Here is a 22461-nt window from a genome sequence, read left to right as displayed (position 1 = left end):
TGGCTACCAGCCTCTTCTCTCCCATCCCTAACTCTCTTTGACTCTATGAGAGGGAGCCGGAGATGCAAGAGCATTACATTTGCACGTGTCCAATGCACTATGATACTTAAGAGAAATACTAATCCTTGTTTTTTGGGCTACTATGACAAGTCATGCAGTTTCAGCACCAGAAATGTTTGGTGTTCTTCCTATCGAGACTTGAGCGATGCTTCACAGCCATCTTGCAGTGGGAGAGGAGACCTATGAGCCTGGCTCATATAGACAAAACACGATTACTGACTTCTTCATCGTTACACACCCGCGTATGTAGGAGAGATAAATTGGATGGACCACAGAGAGAGAGAGAAATGAAATGAAATGAAATGTTATATTAACGTCTTCAAAAGGCCAAAATGACCTATGAGACCAATCAGTTACAAAATAGTGAATCTAATACCATGTCTGGGTACAAAAGAACTAGAAAAGAACTAGAAGTGGAACAAAATACTACTACTACTACTACAATCTAAAACTACGTGGGTGTAGCAGCTGATACAATAGGTACCTGGTAAACTGGATGTAACAGTGTGTGAAACAAAGATGGAAGAAATGGTGAGGATCCATCCTCATCTGCACTCTGGATGTCGAGAGAGTATGGCTCGAATCTTCTGTTGTAGTCTCCGTCGATGCTGTGTAGCTCCTCTCCTCAGTCGCGGTCGTCTGTATCTCTGTAGCTCCAATGCTCGGTCGATGAGAGTGCCAGTAGTGGTCGAATGAGTGTGGGACGAGCTCTGCAGTGGTGGCTGCTCCTCTGGCTGTCCCATATCTAGTGAAAAGAAATCTGTAATGTGTCTCTGGGACTGCCTCTCTCTAGCTCTCCCCAGTAAAGTGTCTCTATACCTGTGTAACTCAAGTAGATATAGTCCAAGACATCTCTGATCCTCATAACTCATGACCCTAGATAGAGGACCAAAACCCTCTCTGAATAAGCAGTGGAAACGCCCCCGTATCTCATAGAACACTGTGCAATGACATATGTAGTGCAACTCTGTCTCTGGCTCTCTCTGGCATAATCGGCATATCCTGCTGTCTGCTGGTATCCCTCTGAATCTACCGGTCTCAATCTCGAGCTGATGTGAGGATGTGCGTATCTGACCAATGGCACAACGCAAACCATGAGACATATGTGTGTCCATGTAGCTGGGTCGAATCACAAACCCATCTCCTGTGAGGTGGAGAAGATGCTCTCTATAGAAAGCCATCTTCGTGCTCAACTCCTGAGGCGGCTCTATCCATGTCCTCCTGGTGTCGAGCTGGATCAGGTCCTGACGAATGAGTCTAGTGATCTCCACCCGTGTAAGAGACAGCGAGGGTGCCTGAAGAGAATACTGGAAAGGGGGCAACCTGTCCATGGTGAAGCCATGCGTCTGAAACCATGAAGTCATCTGTGCATACCAGCATGAAGTGTCCCCCTGTAGAGCTAATTGTCTGGAAGACTCAAGGGCCAATCTAGCATATCTGTCTCTAGTAGTATCCCATAGGCTGTGCACAAAGGACACTGATCTGGTAAGCGCCTCAATCTCCATGGGGGGGGCAGCTAGCTCTGCTCGAATGATCGCGTGAGGTACGGAGGCCTTGGCTCTAATCAATCGGGAGATCATAGATACCAAGGGCCTCTCCATACGTCTCCAACCATCCTGGCCTACAGAAGGTCCCCATACCTGTACCCCATACATCATAGCTGAGGCTACTAAAGTATCAAAGAGCCATAACTTTGTCCGAGGTTCCTGGAACTGAACCTGCGAACACATCCTCTCCAAGCCTCCCAAGGCCGCATAAGCTCTGGTCAGTCTAGTCTTTGCTGCTCTCCCCAAAGAAAACCTCGGCCCAGTGAAGACTATCCCAAGGTAAGTGTATGCATCTGTATACTCCACAATCTCTTGACCATACGTGAAGGTCGGTGCCGATCTCCTGATCCACTGCGGTGTGGTGTTAAACACCATGACCTTGGTTTTACCAAGGTTTACAGACAATCCACTATCCTCTGCAAAACTGTGTAATGCATCCAACTGTCGCTGCATACCCTCTGGTGAGTCAGAGATCAAGACAATATCATCAGCATATAACAACAATGGGATCCACGTCCCTGCCAGCTGGGCACCTCTATCACCCTCTCTGTCAATGTAATCAGACACCTCATCAACATACATACCAAATAGAGTAGGAGACAATGGGCAACCCTGTTTCACCCCGATAGTGGAGTGAACTAAGTCAGATATCCCCTCTGGGGTGCGTACATGTCCCATCACTGATCTGTATAAAACCATAATCCCCCAAATCAACACTGTGGGCACCCCCATCTCCTGCAGTCTGCGCATCAGTCGAGCTCTCGGTACCATGTCAAATGCTTTGCGGAAATCCACAAAGCTACAATAAATCCGTCTCCCATGTGACCTGCCCTCCTCAATGATAGCTCTGAGTGTCAGAATATGGTCAAGAGTGGAGAAACCCCTCCTGAAACCTGCCTGTCCCTTTGCCCGTACACCCTCACCCTCTGCCCAGTTACTCAACTGCTGCTCAATAATGGATGCATACAATCGTGCCAGTGTGTGTCCAACCATAATAGTGCGGTAATTTCCAGGCTCTGTAGGATCACCTGCCTTGAATATAGGCACAATAGTAGACAACCTCCAAGTCTCAGGTAATCCCTCACACATGGCACGATTGAACAACACTGCAAGAACCTCCATCAGCATATCCCTAGCATGTATAAAGTGCTCCGCTACTAGACCGTCATTATCGTAAGCCCTCTATGAGCCTGGCTCATATAGACAAAACACGATTACTGACTTCTTCATCGTTACACACCCGCGTATGTAGGAGAGATAAATTGGATGGACCACACAGAGAGAGAGAGAGAGAGAGCATGTACGAACTGTCTGCCTCGAAAATCAAACCTAACCCTTACCTACCGTATGCAAGCCTAACCCCAACCTTACTCTATGCATACCTGCATACCTTGTGGGAGGCGCAAGGAGTAGCAGCATGTAGCGCTGGCTTACTGCAAAAACGTAGGGGAGAGAGAGAGAGAGAGAGAGAGAGAGAGAGAGAGAGAGAGAGAGAGAGAGAGAGAGAGATGAAATGAAATGATATATTAACGTCTACAAAAGGCCAAAATGACCTATGAGACCAAATTGATTACAATGGTGAGTCTAGTACCAAGTCTGGGTACAAACAAAGAAAACTACAAACTGGAAACTGAGATATGAGTACTACCGACTCCTATGGGTGGTTGGTAAGCTGAGCAATGGTAATGCCACAAAGGTACAAAGTGGGGATAAGTGTCACCATGATACAATATAGCAGTAGCATGAAGCCTATCCTGATCGACACTCTGGGTGTCGTGCTAGAATCCTGTGGATCCTCTGCCGCAATCTCCATCGGTGTTGCGTGGCTCCCCTACTCAGTCGTGGTCGTCTCGATCTCCCCAACTCTATAGCTCGGTCAATGAGAGTACCATTGGTGTGTGTATGGGTGGGAACCGAGCTCTATGGTGGTGGTGGCCCCTCTGCCTCTGTGGTACTCGGACTGAAGAAATCTGAGATGCATCTATGGGATTGTCTTTGTCTATGCACTCTCAATAGAGAGTCTCTATGTCTTTGTATCTCAAGTAGAAATAATCGGAGACATCTCTGATCCTGATATTTCATGACTCTATCTAACAAGTCAAAACCATCTCTGAATAAACAGTGTGTCCATGTAGCTCAGCCGTGTGACAAATCCGTCTGTCGTGAGTTGGAGAAGATGCTCTCTATAGAAAGCCCTCTTCGTACCCAACTCCCGCGATGGCTGTATCCATGTCCTCCTGGTATCAAGCTGGATAAGATCTTGCCGAATGAGTCTAGTATTCTCCATCTGTGTAAGAGCCAAAGATGGTGCATCAAGAGAATATTGGAAAGGGGGCAGCCTGTCCATGCTGAAACCATGAGCTCATGTGTGCATACCAACATGATGTTTCTCCCTGTAATGCCAGTTGTTTGGATGACTCAAGAGCAAGCCTAGCATATTTGTCCCTGGTGGTGTCCCATAATCTGTGTACAAATGATACTGATCTGGTAAGTGCCTCAATCTCCATAGGTGGGGCAGCTAGCTCCGCTTGTATGATGTCATGTGGAACTGAGGTCTTGGCTCTAATCAGCCTAGAAATCATATATACTGAGGCGGTCCGGGGCGGGCAACAAGAGAGGCGACCTCTAAACACCCCTCAAGGCTCCCGTGCTGCTCAATTGGGGCTGGGGCAACCACAAGCACAACACAACAACAAACCCACAGCCAAACCCAAACAAGATAGGGGCACCACCTAGTTATGGTATGCGAACTAGGACGCAAGAGAGATTTTGGCACAACCAAGAAGATGCACCACACAAAACACACAAACAACCTCACACCAAGACACACACAAACTGGACCAGAGAGAGCTAGAGCAAAGGGAAGAGAGAGAGAAAAGGATCTTGGGTAATACCTTATTTGTGACTTGCAAATGAAGATGGTTCGTTATGATGCTATCGTAGAACTTGTATAAAACTCACTCAATGCTTAGTGATTGCTAAACATTGCCAAAACACACACACTGTCTTAGGGTGTGGGAGACCTCTCACCACAATACCCTCTTACAATGGACAAAAAATGGCAATGAAAAAAACACACTAAAACACTTTCTAAATCAAGATCAACCGATAAAAACTCAAAATACACAAGTCACCTTGAATTCACCGAACCGTATTGCACAAATGGAAGGATGAAGATTTGAACGTCGAATCACGCCTTTGATGCACCAAACCTCAATTTATTGATGATGAAGGAGCATATACAATAGTGGTTTTGAGATTTGTGGAACTCACGCTCTCTCACTTACAATGTGTAGCTTGAAGGCTTCTCTCACACCAAGAGTGAAGCTCACAAGTGGTTGCTACACCTAAGTCTCTCCTCACGCATAGAGTGTTGGGGTGCTATGTGAGATATTGGAGGTTGTTTTACAAGAAGGAGAGGGGCCTATTTATAGGTTGGAGACCCCATATTAAGATTATTGGAAATCCTAATTTACAAGCTAACAAATCAGGATTATGATTTTTTTGAATATCAAAACATTGCGGGCCTTCTTTGTCTGCTTGAGTCATGGGTGTGGGCTCAAAAGAGAGCATTATTGATGGTAGATAAAGTGAAAGTAAGTTTTAAGGAAGGGGAGAGAGAGAGAGAGAGAGAGTTACTATACATGTCTTGAGGTGAGGTGTCTTTTATGGTTAGGTCAATGCTATTTTGTGTTAGTATGTTAATCGTTAGTAATCACTAGAAAGTTAATGTTACATTTACAATGGGTAGAGTGAGTTGATTTGATGAAGGAAGAGGGGTGAATTAAAAGAGAATCATTGAGATGGTGAAGCTTTGAAGAAGCTTGAACTCACCCTTGTGTAGATTGTGGAAAAAATGACCGCTGGTCTTCTTCTTCTTCTTCGCTTCTTTACGCCGCCGCCACGGTTGACCACCACGATGAAAAGAGGATTTGTTGATGAAAAATCCTCAATTTGCAGAAGTTATCATGGTTAAGATGCTGAATTTTAGATATTTTAGGAGAGGTAAATGAAATTGTAACATAGAAGCAATAGAGAGAGACATGGAGAGGGTGTATGTATGTAGAGGTTCAAAAAAGAACTATAGGGATGAGAGAGAAGGGTAATGGTGAAGAGGGTGGGAGAAGCCATGGAAATTGCAGGTTTGAGTGAGAGAAGGAGAGGGAGGGATGTGTAAGAGTGAGTAGGTGTGTGGAAGGGTGAGAAAAGACTAAGGGCTACTTGTGAGAAAAGTGGGCAGACTGGGGTCCACTCAAAAAATCATAGCTCACCGCTGGTAGCTCCAAAAATCATGAAAAAATTTGAGGTGATTATTCAGAGCGTGGGCTACATTTTCTCTTTTGACCACCGCTCCAAATTCGGAGTGGAGATAGGTGTCAAAATTCTCACCAAAAAGCCTGTTTTTTATGCCTGCAAAAGTCTTTTAGTGGCCCCCTCCTTTGTTGAATTTGTACAATGCATCCAAGAGTGAGCCCCTCCTTTGTCATATTATAATACAAAGCATTCAAGTTGCCCTTGACCCATGCATGGAGGAGGATTATTGGTGAAATAAGAAATATATACATGGTGGGACTAGTGTATGGACTATTCATGGACTTTAGCTCAATGAGCACATGGTGTTAGAATAATGAGTAAAAATAATAATAAAAATATGGAGGAGTTATGGATATGGAAAGATATTGGAATCATATGATATGGTCCCTCCTTGAATTATTTTGGGTGAAAGAGGAAAAGGTATGCAAGTAAATAATATAATAAACGTAACTAATGAGTAGAAATCAATTTTTTGTTTTCACGAGGGTGAGGGTGAAAATGTGGGAGTGATTTGTATAAAGGAAAAAAATGAGGTTATAATATGTACATATTGGCAAAAAATATACTTATGGTGTAAGAGGATGAAAGAAGGTGTACATAGGTTTAATAAAACACACACCTAAGTAGAAATATTTAAATAAAATACCAAAATAATTATAAAAAATCCCTATATTTTGGCCATATATACAATGAAATATTTACACACAAAGAGGCCATAATATACTTTTATTTTTTATTTTTTTTATTTTTTTTGGCTCACCTAGCCCAGTGACTAGCTAGCTGAGGGTTTTTAAGAAGATATGGGAAAAGCCCCCTAACTCACACACGCCTATGTACAATGAAATGGTAGGGATAGCCATAGCGTTTGGGTGAATTTGGTAGGGTGGAGTAATCTAGTATGGCAATTATGGAGAGCCGAAAAACGGCTATCAATACCAAGGGCCTCTCCATATTACTCCATCCAGCACTGTCAACAGATGGTCCCCAAACGTGAACCCCGTAGTGCATAACTGAAGCGACCAAAGTGTCGAAGAGCCAGAGCTTTGTTTGAGGTTCCTAGAACTGAACTTGCGAACAAATCCTCTCTAAACCGCCTATGGCTGCATAGGCACAAGTCAATCTAGTGTCTGCTGCCACTTTCAGTGTGAACCTCGGTCCACTAAAGACTACCCCAAGATATGTGTATGCATCAGTGTACTCCATACTGTCCTGACCATATGTGAATGTAGGTGCTGATCTCCTGACCCACTGTGACGTGGTATTAAATACCATGACCTTGGTTTTACCAAGGTTGACAGACAATCCACTATCCCTTGCAAAACTATGCAATGCGTCCAAATGTCTCTGCATACCCTCTGGTGAGTCTGATATCAACACGATATCGTCAGCATACAATAAAAGAGAGATCCATGTCCCTGCAAGGTGAGCACCTCTATCTCCTCCTCTGTCAATTTAATCACAGACCTCATCAACATACATACCAAATAAAGTAGAGGACAATGGGCATCCCTGTTTCACTCCGATAGTGGAGTGAATTATGTCAGATATCCCCTCTAGTGTGCGTGCGTACATGACCCATCATTGAACTGTACAATGCCATAATCCCCCATATCAGTTCTATGGGTACCCCCAATTCCATAAGTCGGCGCATCAATCTGGCCCTCGGTACTGTTTCAAAAGCTTTGCGGAAGTCCACAAAGCTGCAATATATCCGTTTACCATGTGCTCGACCCTCCTCAATGATAGCTCTGAGTGTAAAGACATGATCCAGTGTGGAGAAACCCCTCCTGAGAGAGAGAGAGAGAGAGAGAGAGAGAGAGAGAGAGATGTTATAAATGAAATGTTATATTGACGTCTTCAAAAGGCCAAAGTGACCTATGAGACCAGAAAGTTAAAATGTGGTGGATCTGATACAAAGTTAAAGTAACAGGATGACAAAATAAATACTATGGAATCCTAAACTACTAGGTGTGAACTAAGCAGCTAGCCGGGATAGCTAGATCACAAGAGATCGAGCATCGGTCGTTGGCGGATCTCATCAATCTCCTCCTTGGTCAGTAGTGTGACCAGGCGTCGTGCATGTTGGGCCAAAGTGATCCGAATCCTTTGATGCAGCCTCCGTCGATGCTGTGTAGTCCTCCGCATTCATGGGCGTCTGGATCTCCCCAGCTCGGTCGCTCGGTCAATCAGTGTGCCTCTGTTGTGAGGCGACGAACTCTGCTGTGGTAGTAACTCAGCAAAGCCTTCTTTTCTGAGAGTTATGGAATGCTAAGGATTATGGTCATAAACATCATTTTGTAATAAGTAGCTAGTGTAGTTGTAGAAGCCGGGTGCAATGGCACTTCTAGATTGTAAATACAAAGCCATATGACCCCTCAAACTCTATTTTTGGTTAACTTGAGGTAACCTTAGTATATAAGGTACCTAGGTCATTTTGTAAGAAAAACTTTTATCATAATCATAAGTTTTAAGCTACCGTCGAGTGTGTGTGAGAGAGGAGGAGAGAGAGCGTGAGCCTCATCCTGGCTCTACTCCCTGCTCGTTCATCACACTATAGATCCTACTGCACCATTGTTGTAGCCTCCGCAAGAGCTACGCGACAATGCCAAGCATTCCTCGCGGAACAAAGCATACATGCTCGCACATCTACGAGCTATTTGCGGCTGTAAGTATATCAAAGTGCTTGCTTTTCCTTGTGCACAATTTTAACACAGTTCAGAATTTCCTCTTGACTATGGATATTCCCTTTCCGATGCACCTGTCACCCACCTTGTGACGCGTCAGGAATACCCATCACCTAGTCCTTTCCTACCGAACTTACGGTACAATGTCCTTCGTGATGCACTATGTCACCCATCCTATGACGCATCAGAGATGTCCGTTCGCGGATAGTCAAATACTTTCTCCAGATGCTCCCTGTCACCCATCCAATGTGACGCATCAAAAGTACCCGTTCTTTGGCCTTACAGATATTCCCTTTCACAGTGCTCCCGTCATTACTCTGAATGACGCACTAGGAATACTCTGTACTCGGATGTCTCCAGTGAGAAAAACCCTCTCACTTAAAGTTCCAGTAATTCGTTTAGAATTATTTTTCCTTGGTGTTCAAAGCGAGAAAGCCCTCTCACTTATAAATCCAATAATTCATTTAGAATTATTTTTATGTCAAATAAAGCCAATTTAGCAACAATGACTCAAGGGCTAGCCGAGCATATTTGTCTCTGGGAAGGTCCTGCAAATTATGCATGAAGGAAACTGATCTAGTAAGGGCCTCAACTACAAGAGGGAGGACAGCTAGCTCAGCTCGAATAATCTCATGTGGCACTAAGGCCTTAGCTCGAGTCATCTGAGAGATCATAGAGACCAGAGGCCTCTCCATACATCTCCATCCATCACTGCTACCAGATCTGCCCTGGTGGTCCACTGAGGGCCCCCAAATTTGAACCCCATGGAGCCTAACTAAAGCCACTAGAGTGTCAAAAAGCCACAGCTTTGTTCGAGGCTCCTGAAACTGAACCTGGGAACACATCTTCTTCAAACCTCCCAAGGCTGCATAAGCTCTCGTCAATCTATTCTCTCCTGCTCTCCTCAATGAAAACGTTGGTCCACTGAAGACTACTCCAAGATAGGTGTATGCATTTGTATACTCCACCGTCTCCTGGCCATATGTAAAAGTAGGTGCTGATCTCTTGACCCATTGTGGTGTGGTGTTAAACACCATGACCTTGGTTTCCCCAAGTGAACAAACAATCCACTATCGTGGGCAAATGTGTACAAAGCATCTAAATGACGTTGCATCCCCTCCGACACAAATCAACACAATATCATCAGCATATAACAATAGTGGGATCCATGTCCCTGCCAACTGTGCTCCTCTATCATCATCCCTCTCAATGTAGTTAGTAACCTCATCCACGTACATGCCAAATAATGTAGGAGATAGCGGGCAACCTTGTTTCACCCCAAATAGTGGAGTGAACCAAATCAGGAATCCCTTCTGGAGTGCGTACATGCCCCACTACTAACTTGTATAGAGCCATGATCCCCCAAATCAACTCTCTGGGTACCCCCATCTCTTGCAGTCTACACATCAATCTAGCTCTAGGCACTGTATCGAAGGCTTTGCAGAAGTCCACAAAGCAACAATAGAGCCGTCTCCCACGTGATCTTCCCTCCTCACAAAAAGCAGTTTTGAAACCCTAAAAACAGCAAAGAAGTAGTGACGAAACCCAAAAAACAGTGAGAGAGAGAAGTTCAAACCCATGAGAGAGAGAGAGACAGAGAGAGAGAGAGTACTACAATGGATGACAGCGTATGGAGAGACTATCAGTCCTGATTTGCACAATGATTGATGCAAGTGATCTGTGCCGCATGAGAACATTAGGTCAGAGTTGGTAACAAGCAGCTTGCTGATAAAGGAGGCAACAGGTGCTAGTATGCCCAGACACAAAGTTGGCTGGCCTTGCATGGCTTGAGTATCGATGCACTCCTGCCTTTTGACTACAGTCTTGACTGTCCTTTCCTCGTCGCCTAAAGCTCAAAAAGGGTTATTCAGATGGATATTGTGATGTATGGAGCAAACATGGATCAGGCCCCCACAATGAGAAGGGTGACTCTGTCCGAGATATGTTTTGCACACCATTCCAGACTGTTTTACTATGCGTTCTGCAGACATGGATTCTGACCTCTCACACGGTATCAAGTGTTACCTGGCATATTTTCACCTCTTTTCACACCAGCTGAGAGTAAGGAAACATATAGATATGAGGGTACATTATGAAAGGACCTCATATGCCAGCACACATCAAGAGGTGGAGCACGACATTCGCGCTGTACAGTTTTTTTGAAGACCCAACGAAGATACTGCTACCTTTTCTGTGATAGTTTTGAAGCATTGTGTCGGTAAATGAGCTTTGAGGACCAGAGGTGTAGTGGGCTCTTCCTACTTGCGCTTCTGGTTGTACACAGAGGGGTAACGGTGGGAGTTTGAGTAGCGCACAGGGAACACCCTCAGTTTGGATGCAGGCATCTAGCGGAGACTCGGTGTCATTGTTCATGGGATATCCCACATGCTTTAGATATTGATTCTCTGTGTGATTGCTTTCCTTCTCCCAGACATGGTCTTCACTTGGCGTGAGTAGCCACCTTGGCGCCAGCAATCAGCTATAGGATGGATCAGGACAGCCTAGCTATTAGACTTCAGGCACAGCGCCCTCAGCAATACCCTACGGTGGACTTTTTGACAGCAACTGGACTCGGGAGAGAGACCTTTTATGGGAGTTAATTAGTAGCCTTGGCCTCTGGTTCATTTGAAGGGCTTGGTGTTACCATGTCTTCAACGGGCAGCAAGCAACTTGCAATGACGGCTCGCATATTTTGGCTTGAGCTTATACCTACACTCAGAGGGCAGTATGACAGCTGACAAAGCAGCTCAGATAGGGCTGAGAGAAGGTGTCAGGCTTTCATTACTTTGTGATGGCCAGTACCTTTCTCCACACTGGAGCACAGACACCACGGGCCTTTTGCTTGGCTTTTGTCCCCTCCAATTATTTGATGTAGCCCTTTCATTCTTGGAGAGTCTCCCGTCGTGATAGGGTGATGTAGTAGCCCACCTGTGTAGTTTTAAAAACTAATAGAAGGATCTTTTTTTTTTTTGCAAAAAAATAAAAAGTGTACTCGTCTCTCATAGGATATGGTAGGCTCTATTTCCAAATTGAGTGTTATCAAGCTTAAAAGTGATATTATTGGTTTTGATAAAAGTGTTGCTAATTTTAGGAATCTATGGAGGTGCCAAAATGTGCTTCATGTGGAGCTCAAGCAGTGCAAAGGTGCTCAAGGTGTAAAAGTGAATGGTGAGTTAAGAAGCTTTTGAATGGCTTTTGTCCAATTCTTCAAACTGTTTGAATTTATTTGTATATTTTTTGAAATGGTAACAATATATACATAACATTCAAGATCATTGTGCATTCCTCAGTTATCTCATATGGAAGTTCCTATTCGTAATGTTGGTTACATTTATATGCCATTTCTCAATGTATTTGCAGACTCAATCATGGGTGCATTTTTTGTGCAGCCACATAATTTCATATGCACAAGTGCATATGATTAAAATAAAGGAAATTTAACAAAATGCCCCTGAAATTTGTGGGAATTCCCAAAATGTCCCTCATATTTTGCAAAAAAATACCCTTAAATTTTTTCAAAAATTTCCAAATTACCCCTCGTTTATCTTGCAAATACCTCCAAAAACTTTTTCTATTGCAAGTCTTTATAGGAAGATTGCTTCTCCCTCAATAGAAGATGATAGAACTAGGATTTTAGATGGTACTATAGGCTCCTAAGATGAAACAGTTAACTAGTCGTAGACACAAATGCCTCTTTTTGGTTGAAATCTTTGCATAAGACTTATAAAATAGATCTTTTATGTAAAATTGGAGTAATCAATCCAAAATCAGTACAAGGGTATTTCGGGGATTTTTGGAATTTGAGGGCAATCTTGGTAAGTCCCACAAATTTGAGGGGTATTCTGGTAAATTTTCCTTAAAATGACAAGTTGTATAGACATCAGCTATAAAATTTTAACTGTGTTGAATTTGAGTTTAATATACCAAGGTGTCTCAAAGGAGTGTGCTTGTAGGTACTGTGGAAAGACTTGCCAAAAGAAGATGTGGACAATTCATAAGAGATTATGTGACATTATGAAAGATCATCTTTAGGGTTCTCAAGACTGCATTTGTAATTTATGAGAGATTATGCAACATTATGAAAGATCATCTTTAAGGTTCTCAAGATTGCATTTGTAATTTATGAGAGATTATGCGACATTATCTTTAAGGTTCTCAAGATTGCATTTGTAATTTATGTAAGTTGATAATTCTTTCTATGACCATCTTTTATTGTACTGCAAAACATACAACAAGATAAATTTGGGTCTCGTAATGGTTTGTGCTTTATGCAAACCAAAGAGTTTGATTCCCTGAATGCTTCATTCTTGTGCAGAACATTGGAACAAAATAATACCTGAGTCATCACATTATCTATGAGAAGATGTTAAACTCTTTTTCCCAATGATAGAATCAAGTGGTGGTTCTCGACCTCTGCTTTCATCTTAACTTCAGCCCATGATAAGGCAAGCATGTTGTTTTTGCCTTTTCGGTCACCTCTTTGTGTTATCACCTGCAATCTAAGCTTCCATGGACTAAGTTTTTGGTGCCATTTTGTCTGAATAAAAATAGACCTACAAGTAAGCGGCATACGTGAGGGATATGTGACAAATGCGGCTTATATGTAACCATCACACACTTGCATCATGCCAAACCTAGCCTTGTGATGTGCCATCAAGAAGAGCTACTCTTGGCATGCATGTCAAGAAACGACATGTGAATGTTACTACAACTTCTATAGCCTACAAGAGAGTTGGGAATGTGATGGCTGATAGCAAGTTTTCAAGAAAAAAAACCATAGCACAAACTTTTGACACATTAGCAAATGATATAAAAGGGTAAGAAATGCAATATAAGATAAGGAATTCCACCATCGACAATAAAATGAGACTGAAATCCATTGTCATACGATGGAATGTATCATGTGATGTTTTAGCAATCGAGTGGCTAAAACACTAGCAGCACCACCTCTTTTCGTGTTTCTTAAATAGGAACAAGCACAATTTCAACATGCAACGTTATTCTAAATATCATTTCATTATGGACATCTTCTATTTTGCAGTAGGTACCAATTGAGCAAAGATTTCCATCCTACTTGTCAAAGCTTTGAACTAAATATTTTACACACCCCCAAAGTATTAGGTTTTGAATGCTTTGCCAACAAGGATTAAGGCTAGTTTAAACTAACTTCCTATCTTTTGAGCTACTTCAATTTGCAAAAATAAGAAATTTCAAGGATCCCTTTAACTCATTGGATTATGTGGAGTCACTGGAGTTTCAGGATGGTGTTAACAAAGCCAAATTACACCATACGAATTTCATAGGGAAAAGGGAAAATGCATGAGTATGGATTCCTTACGAATGCCACAAGAAAAATGCATATGAATATGGATATGAATATGCATAGGGAAAAATGCTTATGAATATGGATTCCATACGAATTTTTTAGGGAAAATGCATATGAAATGGATTCCATACGAATTCCACAGGGAAAATGCATATGAGTATGAATTCCATGCGAATTTTACAAGGAAAATGCATATGAGTATAAATTCCATACGAATTTTATAGGGAAAATGCATTAGTTCAGATTCCATACGAATTTTACATGGAAAATGCATATGAATATGGAAGTATGGAAAATGCCTATGAGAATGAATCATACAAACTTGTATGAGTATGAATATTATACAAATTTCATAGGGAAAATGCATATGAATATGGAAGTATGTTTGAACCCTTAATGTGAAACATTTGTGACTCTATTTGCATCTTAAAAAACGCAAACAATTGTACATGGTAAGCACTCATAGCACCATATAAGTATAAAAAATTTTACCATATTTAAGTTGTGAAATTACTATGAATTTTAATCATCAGTAGCACACATCAACTTCATTAGTTTTATTTTTTCTTGCAAATGTTGGCCAAGTATAATATCATTTTCCACACGAGTATGAAAACAATTTTCCATATAGGCATGGTTCAACTAACCATATGAGTATGGTTGGAGCTCTGATCCCACTTTCTTTAGCAAGAAACCGGTACTAAGGCTTTCACCAAAAATGAAAAAGGCATACTTATAAGTCCGATCCTAAAGGCATCTCATCTACTCTGCTAGAACCTTGAGCCAACCTTACACCTTGCGTATTACAACTTTGTGTATATGATGATAGAACACTGTTGTACCAACATTTGTTGATGTCATTTTTTCAATGTTTTTTCAACAATCTGGCACATAATTCTTGCCTGTCTTAGAAACAATCTCCAAAAACATTTTCTTTATTATCTAAACCAAGAGCATTACTTTGAGATAAATGAAACAAGAAAAACATTTACCGTCGTAAAAGGCCTTACAGTGACATCATACAATTGAATTATGAGCGTATATTGTAATGTGAAGAATGCATATTTTTAATCAGCACACGACAAGGGGACAAGAGAATGAACCAAGGAGATGCAAAATGATTACTCACCTTGTTGAATGGTTGCATTTTACGATCAAACGCCACGTGCTGAAAAGCTTGTGTCGTTGCACTCTTTATTGGTGGCCTTGCAAAAGGATCCTACAATTCGTTCAGAGAACAAAATGGTTTTATATTTGTGAATAAGACTAAAGTATCTGTGAGGAATTTTTGGATTATGAGTGATTGTGGATAGAACTAAAGCGTTAGCCCACATAACAACATTGTGTATAAATGCTTGTCATATTCACTATGCAAGCCCAAATTCACCTTTAAAAGAAAGTGTGAGATATAGACCCATGGTGGTGATCCACAAGAAAAAATAACCATCAACTCCATTATGCATAGTTTTGTAGATACTTAGCGAGCTAGCAGGGAAAAGGATACTACAAAGCTAGGAGATAGATATTGGAGGATTTAACAAACTTATGGAGATAGTGAAATTGAGGGAAATTATACAAGAGGTATTTTGTATAGTGTATGGAAGTACAAAAATGATGCTTTGTATCTTTTGGCAGATTGAAAAGAGCTTACAAAGTATATTACTTGGCATGTGAAAGATGCTCAAACATGTAACTCCATGAGACTTGAAAGTATACATTGGAGTGTCATTTTTGAGAATCCTAGCTTGAAAAAGGACCCCATTGAGCATATTTCATCTCTCGGAAGATAGTAAGGACAATCAAGGACATGGTCAACAATCAAGGCCATGTGCTTTCCCATCCAAACACTGACAACATATATGGCCTTGGATTGCATTATAGGCCCTTATGACACAAAATTCAGGAGATGTTATCTGGTCTTTCACCAATTCTCCCTCTTGCAACTGTTAATAGACATAAGGATTGACATATTAAGGAGATTTCACTCATGCAAATTTCAACCAAACATCTCTATCAAAAGATGTAGCCTACTTGGATGGTTGAACATTGCAACGCATTATGGAACATGAATATACCAACATGTTGGTCGCAAAAAAGGCTATAAGATGTTAATAAAGTAGTCCTCCTAAAAGAGAAGTTATTCTTGTGGAGATGCCTTTTAGGTATACTGCCTCTTGGGTGTTTACTTGGAACCTCGTCACATTACATCAGCTCAATATGTGAGATGTTCTCGTCAAGCTGAGCCTCTTGCTCATTCGCTTTGGAATTGTTAGCATACTAGAATTTTCTCATTTGTTGAGGCTCTTGCTTATTTGCTTTGGAATTATTAGCATACTAGAAATTTTGTTCGCAAAATTGCTCAATCCTTGAGACTATGGTTTTCCTCGATAGTTTGAAGTATACTTTTGGCTATTTGGAGTGCTTCTTGCTCCTCTCAATCCTCGTGATATCTCCCTTACCTAAGTGTGCTTTTGGTTATTTTGGGGTATCTAGAACTTTAGAATTCAGTTGATGATTACATTCAAGATCTCCTTGAGACAGACATTACAGTTTTCCTTTGACATTGGTGAAATATCCTTGGACAATGTGGAGTTATTCTCCATGTGTTTGTAGAGCTTCATTTAGGCATGCATACACTTGATGCATAGCCTTATTGTATATTTTTCCATTTTTTGTGGTTTTTCTCTCTTTGCGGTCTCCCACATGTAACATAAAATACCCCAAAAAATTGAGCATATAGTGGTACTTGGTTTTACACCCACTATTAGGCATTGACGACGTTACTAGGGATGTCGTAGTATTTAGGCAAGCATACGAGCTTCAAAAATCTTAGAAAAAGTTTCACAAGAAGTTCTCTTTATTCTCATAAGGGGGAAAGGGGAGAGGGGTTTCCCTAAAAAATGTAAATAAAGCAAGTGAGTTTTAAAAAGGGGTCTTTCTTGGGAAGTTTTTTTAAAGATTAACAGAATAACCTTCATAGAAGGGGCTTTTTATTACATTTTGGAGAGAGAAAAATTTGTAAGCTTCTTTTTTTAAAAAATGGGTTGTTTTATTACTTCTGAGCATGTAAGTATAGATATTTTTTTGATACTCTCTGAACACATGTGATATAAGTGATTCTTGGAGTGATTCCCCCATCTTTATTTCCCTTTATTAGTTAATTTTCAACTTTTCTTCTTGAAACAATGACACAAGAAGAGCTTGTTGGAGTGAGAAAGGAGGAAAATAATCCAGTGGGTGTTAAAAGATGACGTGAACTCTTAAGAGACGAGGATGATTCCTCTATCACACATGGTTCTAACAAGGCAGCTAGGGGAGAGTTGATGATGGAGGCTAGCGGGTGGATGCTCAATGACACATGGCGTGGCTGGCGTGGTGACAAGGGAGGTTGGGGGGGGGGATATCCTTGGATATGGTCGTAAAATCATCCAAAAACAGCCTCCCAAACAAAAGTTGTCCAATTCTCAAAACTATGTGTTGTCATTTGCATAGACATTGATGCTAACTTATGTTTCCAAGGTTGTTTTTATTGAATAAACCAAGGCCGCAAAGTCGCTTTCAATATCAATACATGGACATGGATATTAAGATTGTTTAGTCCTCATGTTTTCTTGGAGTATGTAGCTTCTTCATGGAGAATAATCTCAGCCCTTTTTTTGCTAATGAGTTCTCCGTACTTGTTCTGATATTTCAAACATGACAATATCTATTTTGTGCCAAGATCAATATATTAACAGTGAAAAGAACTATATGTATGCAATAAGGATTGATTGAACAATTCAAAACCGCACATGCAAAGGCCAAGTTGAAAGCTTCCAATAATGTATCTTTTGTTGTATCCATTGCAAGATCCAATTTGTTTGCTTGCAAGAGGAAACAAACCATGCAAGTGAATATCCTAGATGTTTTGACTATGTCATTATTATGAGGAATCACTTCACCTAGCCAAAGAACAGAATCCAATTTTTTGCATTAAGAGAAAGTAATTTGGATTTGCAAAAATTTAATTTCAATCATAAAGATCATTTTTAGGCATAAACATTCAGTCACCGACATAAGCTTGCCTTGCAAGATGTTTGCTAATGGGAGAATCAATTGTTGCAATTGGTCCTATTCTACTAAATGATATGTATACTTTAAAAGAGGGTCCATTCCAATTGCATACACAATAATGCAGTGAAAGGAAAACCTTAGTGAACTAATCAACTTTACATTTGTAAGTTGGGCATCAATGATTCTCAAGGATTGACTTTATGGCTGTATTCGAGTAGTGCTCTATTTCATCATAAAAGGTTTTGTTTAAAGACCACTTGTCATGCTAGGTTCAACATGTGTATATCGATAAAATTTCCACTTAATCCAAGGAGACCCACAAAAATAAGAGTGATTTTTCTATTTTATAAAGATTAAGAAGGTAATTCTAGCTGCTCCCTTTGTCTGATCTTAATTTTAATTGTTTCAAAGTCTTCAAGTTCAATCAAATTCTTTCACATAATGGGTAGGCATAGTGAAATAGTTCTTGACACAAACATTTAATCAAACTTGAGAAAATGAACTTTATTTTAAGGTATGATCAAAACATAGAATCCACTAAGAGAAAAAGCAGTCCCCGTAGAATAGGGTGCACTCTAGCAATACATTGAAGTCTCCTTAGAATAATTGCACTCCAATAATACATTGGAGTCCCCTTAACATGGGGCACACTCATCGAAGTACTCACCACATTGGCAGATTCTTGTTTGGAAAATAACTGGTATATTATAGTAAATTTATTAAAAATCTTGGAAGCAACACATTAGGGAGAATATCGCAAGAGACATCTTGTGTACCATAAAAAAGAACATTGTTAGTCATTGTTCAATGCTTTCGTTTTGACAAGTATAGACTAAGGACATAATTTTTTGCAAGATTATCATGCTAGTTTTCAAATGTGTTGTATGTATAGTCTCTCTTATTTCTTGCAAATAACCATGGAATCATTGTTCCTTGTAAGAAAGTTTGAAGTTGATGAGAAGTATGCCTCCACATCTTTGAAAAAATGACATAGGTCCCTATCATGCTCCACATCATTCTATACGGAGTGCCACCAAATATCAAGGTATTATCTCCATCCTCCAAATATAACTCAAATTTTTATGATAAACTATCTTGAACCCTAACATAATGTTTAGATTTTTGCAGTTCTTGTTGTCCATAAGCATTCTAAACTTGGTATATTGCATTGGGAAACATTTATGTGTGATTTGTTGTGCTCTTGTCAAGTTATAGCAACTCCAAATCCATAGCTCAAAGTATTCACGACCAAAATCCATAAAAACTCTACATCTGGTCACACCAAATAATTGACCATCTTCATCCTCCATAAGTTGCATGTATTGAGTTTAAGATGGCATAGAATTCCCATGTTTCATAGAGCATAGCTTTTTCTTTAAGGTTAAGTTTGGCTTCCAACCTTGCTTGAGTGTACTACAAAGATTGCAATTAGAGAACTCACTTGTTTTTGTTAAGGTGACGTGGGTACTCTTTATTCCAAATTCTACCAAAAGAAAGATTGGTAAAGATTCTTCTCACAACCCATATATTCAAGTGTCGTTCCCATTTCACTTAAATATCCACTTGTTTGTACGTTGATGGAATGACCGATTGAGTCTCCCTTGAGCTATCCTACATCGTCATGCTTCTATGTGGCATCTTCTTGAAGTTGATATCCACAAATTCATGCTCTCGCTAAACTAGTATGTTGAAGTCCTCTTCTCAATGTACATGTGGTTCCATGCATATATTGATGCACACCATTCTCAAAGTTTGCTTATAGCTGTAAAATGATGTCTTTGGTATTCCATGTAACTCATTTTATGATCTACAACAAATAATAGTTCCCATATGTTTTAAACGTATATTCTCATCTTTCTGGTAGCATATTGAGAGAACATCATAAACATAATTAGAGCATGTTTTTTGAGATTCTTTTTAAAGTTCTTGCCGTAGCCTCATCGCCTTATCACAATCTACATCCGTGGATTATTTTTGTGCACAACGATCAATACATAAACCCTTTGAACTAATTCGATTGATAGATAAGAACTAGAAGTTGGTATTGCTCTCCCATATCCTATGGATGAAAGCGAATTGTCTCTTCCTTGAGGGAATTACCCTCATGAATGTTTTAAACATTGTCTTCATTCGATACATCTCACATCCAATATGCATTCCATCAATGGACACAATGTGTTGCAATGGGCTCCCATTCAACATTGTTATTTTTTTGAAAGGTCGCTTTACTAAAGTGATAAGATTTGGCCTTTTTGCATTTGTGAACTTCCTTAAACTTGCAAAATTGCAATAGCTTTTCAAAGTATAGGAGATAATGTGATCTATCATTGCGTCACTTTCCACTAGCACTTTGCAAAGGAGCAATTTTATTCCTAGCAGTTGTTGCCTTCTTGGGAAAAGAAAATGCATTTGAAAACTAAGAAAGAGATCAAAGAAACATCCCATGGTAATTGATTGTTCTTTATGAAGTCAAAAGATTGCGAAAAAGAGACTCAATTCAAACTGAGAGTGAAAACTGCTATTGATCTTCATATGTCTGGAACACATCCTGAGAGATATCACCCCACTCTCAAAATGAATCGAGAGCATACCTCCAACAGAAAGGAACACACATCAATATTGAGAGTGCAGCTAATACGACAAGATCTAGACTCCCTACACCCAAGCTTTGCAGGAAGAGAAGAACAAGGTGATATAGAAAGACATCAAATGGATCGTCAATCCTATCCACTACACATGGAAGCACTAAGGAATTAGTCCATATAAATTGACTCCCAAGCTGAGGCCACATCCCCCTTTGAAGGGAGAACACTTGGACCATAGATAACTACCAGGACTCTCCAACAGCCTCTACTACCTGTGTAACTAAATTATTGAAGGTAGGTATATTCAAAAGAAAATATACATGTGGAACCTCGAACCAAACATGGGAGACTTGAGAAGAACATCTCCCCACTTTGAAGAATGCTCCAACTAAGTATTATTGGTTTCTAGTCCAAGAAGGGCCAGTATCCACCTATACGAAGAAACATGCCAGTCAAAGGATAAGGAAAGTAGGTGTGTCATGAATGGTACACTCTCCAAGGATCAATTTAGAAGACAAAGCACAAGAACTCTTGATGGGATGCATTGGGAAGAGCAACCGTCAAACCACAAATTCAAAAGACGAAGCAACCACCAAAGTGGCTCAAGAAAACATCCACCAAGATATTAACTGTAAGGCCAAGCGCAAACCCTGGGGGTCACGAACCCATGCCAAGGGCCGGCTGCTAGATGTGGACAAGGGATTCTAGATATGGAAGGCCAAAATCTTATATAATAGGGGGGTAGTGCGGAGAATCCTTAAGGAAATTTCCTGGGTTCTCACATTGGTATTAGAGCTCTAAGCTTTTTGGGAAAGAAAAGGGGCGCAGTTGCATGACTTTGCATGCCCATGCAAAACTGTGGAAGAATGAGTCGAAGAGGAGGTTGAAGGGGCCGTTTTCAAAGACTCTAGTGTCAGGAACAAGGAGGAGGTCGACCACAATCAAATAGTGCAAGAGTGGGCCCGCAGGGGTCGCAAGGTCCTGCTGAGCAACTCATCACAGCATCGTGCCCCAAGCCACACAATTCTCTCTCTCTTGGTTTTGGCAACATGCAATGGGCCATCGCCGTTGCAGAGGAATCTTTGAAGTTTTTTTTCAAAAACGTTAGGGTTGGCCTTCACATATGGCCCAACCCTTTTGGGCATCGCAAGGCGGGGTTCACCCCACTCTTTTTGAAGCTCATTGTGTTCATTGGTTTCTCCTTCGAAGTCGGCCATTTCTTTAAAATCATCACCCGATAGCGAGTTACAAGCACCTTTTTGCAATTTTCAAAAACTCACCAACCGTCTATCCTTCTAGGTCGCAAGATATGCATCACACGGCAGACATCTTCACTTTCCTAGTTCTTCATGCTTGGGAGATTTTGAAAGAAGATTCCGAGAGCGAATAGCTACTAAGATCAAATTAGAACGTCCTTCGAGAGATTTTGACCAACCTATAAAGTCAATTGATAAAGAATCAAAGTGATCTTTCTAAAGGCTACGGCTTCGTTTTTGACATCGACACCCACTCTTGGCGGTTTTCGAGATTGGCACGGCCAAGCAATCTACTTGTAGTAGGTGTTCTTCGATTTTCATTTGGCGATCTCTAAGCTAAGGTACTATCTTTTCTCTTGCTAGCACATCACCTACCACTATGGATTTGGATATTAACATGAATCATACATTTGATTTTGAGCATCTTGCACCAAATCCACCTGATGTTGCCATGCGATCAGATACTCTCACAGAGAGTACCCTCGCGGCACCAGGGATGGATGATGGCTATGAGTTTCTTGACATACAAGAGTTTTGTGCACTTCAAACGTGCATATTTGTCTTAGAGAATAATTTTGCACGTTTAAATGAAAATGTCACTACATTATCAGATTTAGTAGTGCAATATATGCAACA

General features: G+C 40.8%; 1 protein-coding gene across 13 annotated transcripts in view; it reads left to right on the top strand.

The window, feature by feature from the left end:
• LOC147448570 (uncharacterized) overlaps positions 1-13445 on the top strand; it is a 294875-nt gene extending 281430 nt beyond the window's left edge. For 9 of the 13 annotated variants that reach the window (XM_086521148.1, XM_086521145.1, XM_086521147.1 and 6 more), the window contains 2 exons: positions 11697-11773; positions 12559-12804. In XM_086521148.1, coding sequence (XP_086377274.1) covers positions 11697-11773; positions 12559-12637 — 156 coding nt within the window. In that variant the 3' untranslated portion in view covers positions 12638-12804. Of the gene's footprint in view, positions 1-11696; positions 11774-12558; positions 12805-12920 lie in introns of those variants that run through there. The other 4 variants (XM_086521155.1, XM_086521154.1, XM_086521146.1 and 1 more) reach the window with 3 other exon arrangements.
• Positions 13446-22461: the final 9016 nt, after the last annotated feature.

This window comes from Adiantum capillus-veneris, chromosome 10 (assembly GCF_014529385.1).
Source record: "Adiantum capillus-veneris isolate H3 chromosome 10, ASM1452938v2, whole genome shotgun sequence".
Lineage (NCBI taxonomy): Eukaryota > Viridiplantae > Streptophyta > Polypodiopsida > Polypodiales > Pteridaceae > Adiantum > Adiantum capillus-veneris.
Note: the sequence above shows the minus strand (reverse complement) of the source record. Positions and strands in the feature narration are given on the sequence as shown.